At 37.9% G+C, this 11,849-nt stretch overlaps 1 protein-coding gene across 1 annotated transcript; it reads right to left on the bottom strand.

The window, feature by feature from the left end:
- Positions 1–1,252: 1,252 nt before the first annotated feature.
- On the bottom strand, positions 1,253–2,960 carry LOC107624026 (UDP-glycosyltransferase 91A1-like). Its single transcript, XM_021113190.2, has one exon. It carries the CDS (start codon positions 2,763–2,765, stop codon positions 1,365–1,367), a length of 1,401 nt encoding a protein of 466 aa, XP_020968849.1. The 5' UTR covers positions 2,766–2,960; the 3' UTR covers positions 1,253–1,364.
- Positions 2,961–11,849: the final 8,889 nt, after the last annotated feature.

Here is an 11,849-nt window from a genome sequence, read left to right on the forward strand (position 1 = left end):
TTATCTAGGTTTCCCCCTATATAGTAATGATTAATCTCATGCCCGTAACCTCAAAATTCTTACCGTATAGGCATAAGTGAAATTTTAAGAAAAAATATTAGACATAAGTGTAATTTCTGGTATCCATTTATGTGAATAAAATTAAGTTCCATTTTGAAACAAAAGCCGCACTTTTTGTGAATTTTGAGCCATGTTTATTGGAAAGAATATGGAAAAGAAAAAAAAAGGTAAAAATATAATTTTTTTTTATAAATAATTAGATCTCCATTTAAAAGAATGTATTATTTTATTTTTATTATATATATATATTATTCTCTCTCCTTATAAAAACCTCTTCGTCATAAAATTCTCCTTATTATAATGGACAACAAACTAAGGTAAACATGACAACGACATTCATTTTTCGATAGGTTGTGGACCGTGAAGGTGATGGCAACATGCAATGGTAGGAGTTAGAAAATACGTTTTTCGGCTAGAAAGGTTTAGGAGCTCATCCTGGTTTTCATTTTATAAAGAGAAATTTTAGACTATGATTTCAGAGGGGTCACCTAGTTATGACACAAGAATAGAATCAGTTGTAAATAGTTGTTTGCATTGGGCTCTAAATGTGTATATATAAGACATTATTTTGGGAGAAATGTAATTTCTTAATTGCAATTTGGGCCAGAGTAAAAATGTAGAACATAGAAGGAATTTGCCTTTGGGCTAAAAATGTATAACACACCATCATTTTTATTTTCTTTTCCTTTTATTTATTTCTTCATTTATGAAAATGATTAAGTAAAGGAAAAGAAAACAACAGTAATGCATTACTAGCTAGCATACATACGCCAAATTTAACATCACCATTATTTTGGTTTAGACTTTAGATAGAGCTAACTCAGTCTCGTACTCTGGTCCCTCGTCACCACATAATAATACAATAGAAAAGTATAAGTGGACAATAAAAATACTAAATAATATGAATAAATGATATATTAAATGTTCATTTTAGATAGTTATTTTAATATTAAAATTTAGGTAAATAATTTAAAAATGTAATATATTTTTTATGGTGAAAACTCAGGTGCAGTCGATTTCACGTGAAGTTAATATCTGAGAGCTTTTAGATAATTTGACTGATTTAATTAAATTTTCATCTAACAGTTCTCAGATATCAACTCCACATATCAACTCCACGTAAATTTTCACCATTTTTTATCATATTGTTTAAAATTATCATTGTTTACCTATCACTCCATGATACAATATATAATATGATAAGCTTGGATAACACGTATTTATATCTTTTATCCACTTCATGAGGCTGATCATTAATACTTTTTCCAAATTGCAAGACACTATTGAGTTTTATACGGTGGTGGCTAGTGGCTGCGAAGGTGGCTTAGCAACTCATCAACGTACCTCTCTTGTCTCTCTTCATTCACAAAAAAGTGCTTCACTTTTTTTATATTCTCTCTATAAACCGTTCCCTCTTCTTCCACCATCACAAGCCTAACCGACTCAGCCACCGCCTCGCTCGTAAACGACCCATCCAACTCGTTCCTTGGCACAGAATACCCCATTTTCTGCTCCTCGACCACCCTTGCGTTGATCCCCTGGTCCGCAAGAAATGTAAGCAGCACCAATGGTTTCTCCTTCTCAACAGCCTCAACCACCGAAGTCCAACCGGAGTGAGTCAAGAATCCACCCACACTCTCGTGCCCTATTATCTTCAACTGCGGCGCCCAACTCGTCCACACCACTCCCCTCTCCTTCGTTCGCACCTCGAACCCCTCCGGCAGACGTAGCTCCTCCGTGTCGGAAGTTCCCCGTCGAGTCCTAAGCACCCAAAAGAACGGAAGCTCCGTTTTCTCCAACCCGAGAGCTATCTCCCTTACTTCCTCCTGGCTCGGTTTCGCTTCGCTCCCGAACGCCACGTACACCACTCTCCCACGCGCCTGCTTGTCAAGCCACTCCTTCATCCACCGCCACGCGTCGTTGTCTTCGCCGCCGGCAAACCCCGTCGTGGGGAGCTGGCCAACGGGGAGAACAGGTTTCTGGTAAATATTCCGCAGCACCTGAAACCACTCGGGTTGGAAGTCGGTGCATCCCCTAACCGCGACGAAGTCGCAGTTTTGGATGGCAGCGCCGAAGCGGTACTTGTCGGAGATGCCAGAGGCGTTATCTCCGAGAGAGTCAGATATTCTCATGATCTCGAAGTAACGGAATGCCACGGTGGAAGGGAATGGGACCCACGGCGGAGGGACGGTGAAGTTTTCGGGTTGGGTACGGATTTGGTCGTTACCCATGAGACAGAGAGGAGATCCAAGGAAGCCCATTAGAGGAGCGGGAAAGATGCTGTAGAAGGCGGTTTTGATGCCGAGTTTGGAAGTAACGGAAGGAACCCAAAATGGAATGAAGTCGAAGAGGACCCAGTCGGCGTTGGAAGATTCTAGAAATTGGGCAAAGGGTTGTTGGAGTAAGTCAAAAGCTTTCTTGAGGTACTGAACGAGGTCGTATGTGACGTCGATTGTGGCCTCGACGTTCTCCGGGAGGTTGTCGACTCGGGGTAGTGGGAGGTTGACGTATTTGAGGAGTGTGGTGAGGTTTTGCGGTAGTTTTGGGAGGCGGTTTATGTTTCTTGGTGTGGAGATGAAAGTGACTTTGTGACCCTTTTGAGCTATGAGCTTGGCCAGCTCGAGGTAAGGGATCATGTGGCCAAAGGCCAGCCATGGGAACATTACTATGTGTAGCTGCTTTTCGTTTTCCTCGTCTCTGGTCATGTTGGACTGTGGAGGGTGGTGTGTGGAGAGAAGTATTATTGTGTTGTTGATTGGTGCAGTGATTTTTGGGGTATATATAATTCCCAAATTCTTTTTTGTGTGAGAGACTTGTATTGTGAGAAGAGAAGTGTTTTATGTTGTTATGGATTATATAAATCGGTGTTTTTGATTTTTTTTGTATTGTTTTGTTTTTTTAAACAAATAATCACAAATTGGAGGTTTGATATGGGGTTTAAAAAATAAAAAAATTTTAATATTGAAATTGGACTCTTTGATTTTTTTTTAAAATAAAAAATTTAAAAATACAAATAAGACCCTTTGATTTGATCATTACTTTTTCTATATAAAGAATTTGTATGGTCCGAGTTCTTCATACTAAAATTGAGTAAAAATTGTCCCACATATTAGTGTAGCACTCTAGAAACATAATCATGCACAACACAAACGAAATTTTCATAACAAAAAAAATGAGCCTATATAATTCGTCCCATAATAATTCATGCATTATATTATGGGATTTTTTTAATAAATAAAATAAATATAATAATTATCAAAATCAATAATTTAAAAATTATTCACTGTTTTAAATTTTTCAGTCTTATCTTGTTTACAGAGTAAATAAGATGGCATTGCGTGTATCTCGTTTACACTGTGAACGAGATAAGACATGTCAGCTGCTACGTGTATATCTCGTTTACACCATAAAGTCGTAAACGAGATAAGGTCTTTCCGCGCCTATAAGTATAAGTCGTTTTCAGCATTGTTCCGAATCCCATTTTGACTTAGTCAACCTTTTTCTCCCATCTTTTAACCCTTTTCTACCCTATTTTAGACTGATACGATGATGGCGTGCCAGGCGGGGAACAACGGAGACATCAACAGGTTGAACGAGACATCGCATTATGCCGGGACGGCCGACTTCGAGGTTAGTTGCGTTCTGTTTGTTTAATCTAAGTATGTGGCCATTGTTAGGGTAGTCCTGTAGTGAGAAGTACGTAGTTAAATGGTTTAGGAGTAGTTCTGTAGGAGGAATTTAGAACTCTATTTGCTTGTGCAAAGATGTTATGACTTAATTATTGGTTTGGAACTCTATTTAAAAAAACTTGTTCTAGGTTGTTAGTATTTATGACGTTCTAATTAGGATTTGCTTACTGGCATATGTAATTTAGAGACATGTGTAGGCTAGAAACATGGAAGTATGTAGTTAAGTAGAAGTAGCTGTAGTTTAGATAGACATATTTGCCTCACGTCTACTGTGCCATGTATCATGTTAAGCTGATCTAATTACTAAACAAAAAAAAGTAAGAATTTTGTAAAACAAAAATTTATAATCATTCTTTTATAAGGTTGAATTTTTTTTTATAACTCTTCAGAGGCTTCGCCTTCTACTGCCTCGACGAGTGAGTCATACCCTTCCTCCACCCGACGTCATCATCCTGTATCTGGATGAGACCGGATTTGGCGACACGGTGCCCCCTCAAGGACTTCACTTTCGACAATTTCCTGATTTCGATACTTGTGGAGCATTGGCGTTCGGAGACGCACACGTTTCATCTCCCTTGGGGTGCAGTCACTATCACCCCGCAGGACGTGGCGTACCACCTAAGCCTACGCGCACACGGTAACCCCATTGGGGTGCCTCCGTGACTTCGGTAGGTGGAGCAACTGCTGGGTGTCAGGCCTCTAGTGGCAGCACAGCAAGCAGCACAGAGGAAGGAGCCCTTCATGTTGAAGCTTTTGTGGCTGCGGGATCGTGTTCACCAGATGCCCCCACAGACGACTCGGAGACCCTTCGACAGTACGCCAGGTGCTATATTATGTTACTTATCGGAGGGTATCTGATGACTGACAAGTCCAACAACCTGGTACACATACATTGGCTACCATTTCTTCGGGACTTCGGGGAGTGTAGGGTGCTTTCCTGGGGCTCGGTTGTGCTAGCCTGGATGTACCAGTCACTTTGTTCGGCGGCACAGCGGGGCATCACGGACATCGCTGGTTGTACTTCGCTTTTGATGAGCTGGATCTATCAGAGATTTCCTCAGTGGTGTCCACCCGATAGAGAGATCTACCAGGATCCGCTGGCTGCGAGGTAATAAATGTTTATTTATGTATTTGCATTAAATATTGTTGGACTTGTCATATGGGATGTCACTTATGATATGTACGTATATTTTCTTGGGATGTGTCAGGTTGGTTGGATTGCAGCAGTAGAGTAGGGATCAGCATGAGGCCAGGGTCCTGCGTTGGAAGGTTTCGATCGACCGGTTATGGTTCGATGAAGTTAGTCATGAAATAAAAGATATTATGATTTTGTGAGCAGACTGGGCAGGTGTCTCCGGAACAAACTCATCCTCATCCCCACCATCGGATGAATCACTCTCCGCCACGTAATCCTCGTCCGACTCCTCCTCGCCCTCCTCTGCCTCATCCAATGGAATGGCGACATGAATGGGCAGTGGTGCGAGAGGTCGGTCATCCTGTACATAAGTCGACTGTACGGAACCACCACCACCACTATGTCCCACCTCGGCGGAAAGCTCCATTACCTGCTCCACCATGATCCTCCCATGGATGTCGAACATCAGTCGCACATGCTTGTCCCCTTGAAGTCGGAATAGCCAACTCTGTTACCCATGGGTAGCAGCTACCTATACGCCACCCTTCCGATCTCGCTCACTTCTGTACCACCTAACTTACTCAATATCAAACTCTTCAAATTCGACAATGTATTCACACGCTGAGTGCAAAACAATATCGGATTCTCACACTTAAATCTCACCCTATTGTTGCCATTTCTCATACGACAATTGGGATAAACAAGCACAACTATGTATGGACTATTACTGGCCATTAATGCCTTATTTTCGTGAGAAAAAATAGGCAAGAAAAGAATAGGAAATATTTGTAAAGAATACCAAGTGTTACACATCCTTTTATAACTACTGCCACTTTGTCTTTTATCTATCTCGTTTACATTGTAAACGAGATATACGCGTTGCAACTGACGTGTCTTATCTCGTTTACAGTGTAAACGAGATACACGTAATGTCATCTCGTTTACACTGTAAGCGAGATAAGACTGAAAAATTTAAAACGGTAAATAATTTTTAAATTATTTATTTTGATACACAACTAGAAAATAGATTAATACAGACAGATTTACAGACAGATTTAGTCTTTATTACAGACGTATTTTTGGTTACCGACAAAATTACTGACAGATTTTGTCCCTCTGTAAAAGTCCCGTCGAAAATTATTTATCGATGGATTTTTTTCGTCAAAAAATTACCGACGGATTTTTCCTCTGTAAATTCTTCATCCATTTCCCAAAGACGACGAACTTTTCGATGGATTTTCCGTCTGTAATTACAAACGGATTTTTCGACGGATTTTCCATCTGTAATTACAGACGAATTTTCTGACGGATTTTCCGTCTGTAATTACAGACGGATTTTCTGACAAATTTTTTGTCTGTAATTTAAACCTTGAAAAATTATCTCACACTCTGAATACAGACAAAAAATCCGTCTGTAAATCAGTCGGTAAAGTAAAATAGAATTTTTTTTATTTTTCCATTGTAAAATGAATACTTTAGGTTTATTTTTTAAATTTCCTCCATCAAACACACTGTAAATTGAAAAAAAAAGGCCAAAAATCATATAGATAAACATAATATTCATTACATGATACCTATAAAATTAGATGTTAAATTTCAACATCATTGGCCAATATCTCACTATCTCAATAAAAAGATACCTGGCCCAAAAAAATAAGATGACCATCCTAATGTTACATGGATCTCTTTCATTAACTGATGTCACAAATTACACTTAACACTTAAAGATGGAATAATCTAAAATATTAATGAATAACCAAATTGCATTGGCAATATCACGCTCCACATTGATTATGAACAAATGCTGTAGAGAATCCCACTCACTCTCAAATGGACTTGGTAGCAAATGCTGTTGAAAGCAAGAAACCCAATAAATAGATACAAATTGAAACTGAAAAAAAAAATCAAAAGAAGAACGAATTTGGCAAGGAATTAAGCTTTGATTATCTATTCAAGAAAATCAGGCAGACTCTTTCATCACAGAAAAATCTGATAAGTTGAAACAACATAAAGCATGGTAAATGTCTTGAGTAACAAGAAACCAAATAACCATGTGGATAAACAGACATAGAAGTGAGAGATATACCTTACCTATGAAAGCAGATGAACTACCAAGCCTTGAGATGTCAACTGCTATATTGGCAGGAGCACCACCAGGAGCTTTCTTGAAAGCAGGTGCTTCAGCTAGTGACACTCTACCCACCGTTAGTACAAAGTCTATTAAATAAAGTCTATTATATACCTTATCTTCCTTTCGCATGTTCAAAAAGATATATTTATTTATTTTACTACTAAATTTTGGTATCAATGTTACTTAAACTGTAGAACTTTGACAAGACAAATACATATGAAATACATCTATCAAATTTAGTCAAGAGAAGCATATTTGGAAACCAAATATAAAATAAAATCTAAAATTTATATTAGAAGAACAATCTGACTATTTTAAGATTAATAACAAATTACCCATGATAATTCTTTTTATTTCTCATAATATTTTTAATTCGATAAGTTAATTAGGAAGAATGCTTAGTCAGCAAGTTGGTTAGCATATGGTTAGAAAACGTGAACCAAGATATTTATTCTGTAGCTAGCTAGATTAGATGGTAGTATAAATAGTTAGTTCCCTTGTACATTTCAGTTTTCTAGTTCATTACTCTATGAATCTAAGAGAATTATTTCTCGCAAGCTCTATTTTTCTCGGCTTCTTCTTGCACTCATGAACTAAATCACTAACATTTTCTCAATTTGCGTAAGATATATAAATGAAGTTATTAGATTATATTTGAAATTGGTACCATAGGAAAATAGTCACATGAATTTGCAAAGCAACAAGATCTTAAGAAACAAAGTAACAAACAGATGGAGTGTGTGACCTGAAGGAATCGGATGGTCAAGTCTCCCCTGGTCTTGGGTTCCAGAAGGCTTTCAACTTCCCTAAAATTGGTGAGGAAAGCCACCGTTCCATCTCTGGTGGAGCCCAACCATGTGCCACCGCCGAGCTCATCCCTTCCGCCCAATATAATGTCGCCGGCCCACCATCCTAACGGCTCTGTGGGCCTATCAACAATAAACAAATGATTTTCATTAGTCACCCAAGTTAAAATCAATCACCCCTAATCTAACCACTTTTGGGTAAAATCACTAATGCAAAGATACAAACGAAAGGACATGACTTCATCCACCACATGATGAAATACAGAAAAATGAAGCTAAGGAAGAAAGGAACCTGGGTTGCCGGGAAGGTTTCTCTTTTTCTTTGATGGTGGCTGTGTAGAAGTGTCAGATGATGTTGGTGGTGGAGTCATGAAGGTTCCAATTTCAGTTATTGTACCTGAGGAAACACTGTTATTACCTTCGTTTGAAGCTAAAGTCAAATTAGACATGTTTTCTTTCACTATTACCACTTGTTGTTGCTGCTGATTTTGTTGTTGTTGGAATATCAAACTCTTCAAGTGTTAAGGGTTGAGATCAATTAAGGGTTAAGAACTTCAGTGTTCATAGTATAGTAGACTAAAGTGGAAGCCAAAAGAGAAAAAACAAAAGATAAGTACCTTCATATGATCTCCAAGGAAGAAATTGCACTGTGTTACATATCTACCACATAAAGTCAAGGCGAAACAAACAATAACAAGATAAATAGATTATAGGGTAAAATATTGTTTTAATTCCTAACGTTTAGTCTAAGTCCTAATTATGTCCCTAATGTTTGAAACCTCCTATTTTTGTCCCAAACGTCTTGTTTTGTTCTATTTTAGTCCTCTGGTCAAAATTAAAATTTTCTCTTCCAGAAACACCCCTTTCTTCCATTATCATCTTCTTCTAGGCAATGATAACAATCATAATTGTGGTGACCGTGGTGGTAGTTGTAGTTATTTGAGAGTGAAATTTGTTGAAGAATAAGAGAAAGAAGAATGTCAATAATCTTTCAAAGACAATTTCAATCAATAATGAAAGGGATGAAATTAGAAGCATACAGAATAAAACAAATAATATATCAAATTAGAATGGAAAAAGAAATTAGTTTTAAATCGTAAATGTGATTTCCATGTTCTCAGAAAAGTATAACCTAACTTTTATGTTTTTGTTTAATGAGAGAATAGAGTAAGAAAACTTGGTGAATGTCACCAACAAGAAATCAAAGAAATTTTAGGTGTCCAAACTCCAAAAGTCATGATGATTCCAATCAAAGTACCAAATATGAAAGGATAGCTCATAACAACTGATATACGTGGTATTTCATAGGAGAAATCAGACAACACATGTTGAATAAATATGAAGCATACCTTCACCTCACCACTATCATCAGCTGCAGCAAGAAATGAGGATTTCAAGTTGCATACAACCTGCAAGACCATAAAAATTTGAACCATAAGGCCACTCCTTAACAAATGAAAGTGCACCTCCAGCTTTTTTTTTTTCTTTTAAAAAAAGAAGAGAGAAAAGAGAGGGGGAAGAAAAGAAAGAAAGAAAGTGCACCTCCATACAAGTAATCAAGGATAGCAGGATCAGTTTGTATTATAGCAGAATGGAAGAATATGCAAGCAAATATTAGTTCAGGTATAATGCTGCAATCCAATTTAACGATTCAATAGTTTTTGTAGATCAAGAAACCACAGAACCAAATTAGTGTTCACAACAATGATTAAAATCCATTTCAAAATCTCATGCAAGAAAACCAAGAGACAAACATGGCATCTCAAACAAACACTACACTTAACATTTCTGAGCTACATGTAGAAGAGAGTGTGAAGTAGTGTCTACAAATACACCACAATTCATTTTATATTAATTTTTCGGTTTACCACTTGTCCAACTAAATGACTTGGCATTTATAAAGCTTAGGAGAATTTGACAAATATTTTCAAGAGAAAACACTAGAATAAGAAACTGATGGAAAAATTATGCATGGTAAATGATGGGATAATTTGTGGAAAAACGAAAAAAAAAATTTCCAAAATACATAAATCTCACCGGCAAGTATACCGGGTCGCATCAAGTAGAGTGAGGTCGATCCCACAGGGATTGATGGATCAAGCAACTTTAGTGGGTGATTAGTTTAGTCAAGCTAACATTGAAGTGAATTGTGTGAAAATGTAACCAACAGAATTTTAAATAACAGGAAATTAAAGTTGCAGAATGTAAATGGGCAAAAACTTAAAGAACAAGCAATGTAAATTACAGAAACTTAAATGACAAGAAATGTAAATTGCATAAAAAGTAAAGGGGGCTGGGTGCTGAAAATTAAAGAAAGCAATGGATCCAAGGCAAGAAAAGTAAATTCAGATTTGCAGCAAGCTCAAAGTTAAAGTGTAGAATGTAAATGTGCAGGAAATGTAAATTGGAAGCAATGCAGTAGAAAGTAAAAATTGCAGAGAAGGAAATTGTAGCAGAAAAGTAAATCAGCAAGAAAACTCAAATTAATTGTGAAATCTAGAAAGACAAGTGAAGATCTCAGGGGCTCAATGAGACTAGAAAACAAGTCTAGATCTCAAGTCCTTCCTTGATCCAATAAAGAACAATTTGCAAAAGAAATGAAGATGAAAGCAGTAAACAGAGTGTTGATTCAAATCCTTAATTCACTGAAATTTTGTAGAAGAAGAACAAGAGAAATCTCAAAGTGAGAATGAAACAGAATTCCTTCAATTCTCAACCCAAGATTCAAAACAAAGAGAAAAACTAAAGAGAGAGAGTTCTCTATTCCTAATGCTCCCTCGTGGAGCCAGCCTCCAATGCTCTCTATTAGAGCCAACATCCTTTCTAAGATGAAAATGATGCCTTATATAGGCTTTTTTACAAAATGAAAATGAAAATGAAAGTGAAATTAAAGACAAATTACAATTAAATGAAATTCCTATTTTATCTATCTCTTGTGCCTTTGAGTGATGATAATGGGCTTTGCTTGCTTTGGATTTGGGTTGAAGATGGCCTCTGTTGATTGCTCTTGGTGTTGGAAAGAAACCCACTTGTGAATCGGGCCATGAACCAGAAAAGCTTGAGTAAAAGTTTGAGGTCAAACTTTTACTCAAACTTTTCATATCAGCTAGCCTTCCTTGCTGCCATCCACGTTTGAGCCAAAGTTTGAGGTCAAACTTTGAGCCAAACGTGGATCCCTCTTGCATGTCTCTTGGGGTACTACTTTGCCCTCTTGTCAAGTTACCAATTTTATGTCCACTATAGACTATTATATATGGTTGGAAAGCTCTGAACGTCAGCTTTCTAACCCAATTAGAATCACCTCAATTGGACATCTACAACTCAAGTTATGCTCCTTTGAAGAGGACAGGGTCGCTGGCTTTGGTGTGCAGCGTTTGAGGCGACGTTTGCCTCAAACGTGGTCGAAAACGCCAGATTTTGGAGGCTCAAACGTATTGTCCACCCCATACTATTATACATTGTTGGAAAGCCCTGAACGTCTACTTTCCAATGCCGTTGGAAGCGCATCATTTGGAGCTCCACAGCTTGAGTTATACTCCGTCGAAGGTGCAGAGGTCAGTTGGCCTCACTGCAGGTTGCCATCATGTTCGTTTATGCACATTTCGGGGTAGTTTTCTCCCTCAATTTTAGTGTCCACCATGCAGTACCATATATTCTTGGAAAGCTCTCGATTCCTACTTTCCATTGCTTTTTGAATCACCTCATTTGGAGCTCTGTAGCTCAAGTTATTCATGTTGGAAGTATACCCCTTCAGGCTGTGTATGTTGTGGCGCCAACGTTTGCCTAAAAGCTTGAGGTCAAACGTTGGCGCAAGCTTTTGCTCTTCTCCAGAGTGTATTTGTTGTGGCGCCAACGTTTGCCTAAAAGCTTGAGGTCAAACGTTGGCGCAAGCTTTTGCTCCATCCAGTGTGAATTCAACTCTTCCAAAAGTTTGAGCTAAAGTTTGAGGCAAGCTTTTGCTCAAGTTTTTTGTTCTCTCTTGCTCTTTGCCATTTCTTCTTTCTTCAACCTTCTTCAAAGCTCTTTTC

This window comes from Arachis ipaensis, chromosome B10 (genome assembly GCF_059453495.1).
Source record: "Arachis ipaensis isolate K30076 ecotype BB chromosome B10, ASM5945349v1, whole genome shotgun sequence".
Classification (NCBI taxonomy): domain Eukaryota; kingdom Viridiplantae; phylum Streptophyta; class Magnoliopsida; order Fabales; family Fabaceae; genus Arachis; species Arachis ipaensis.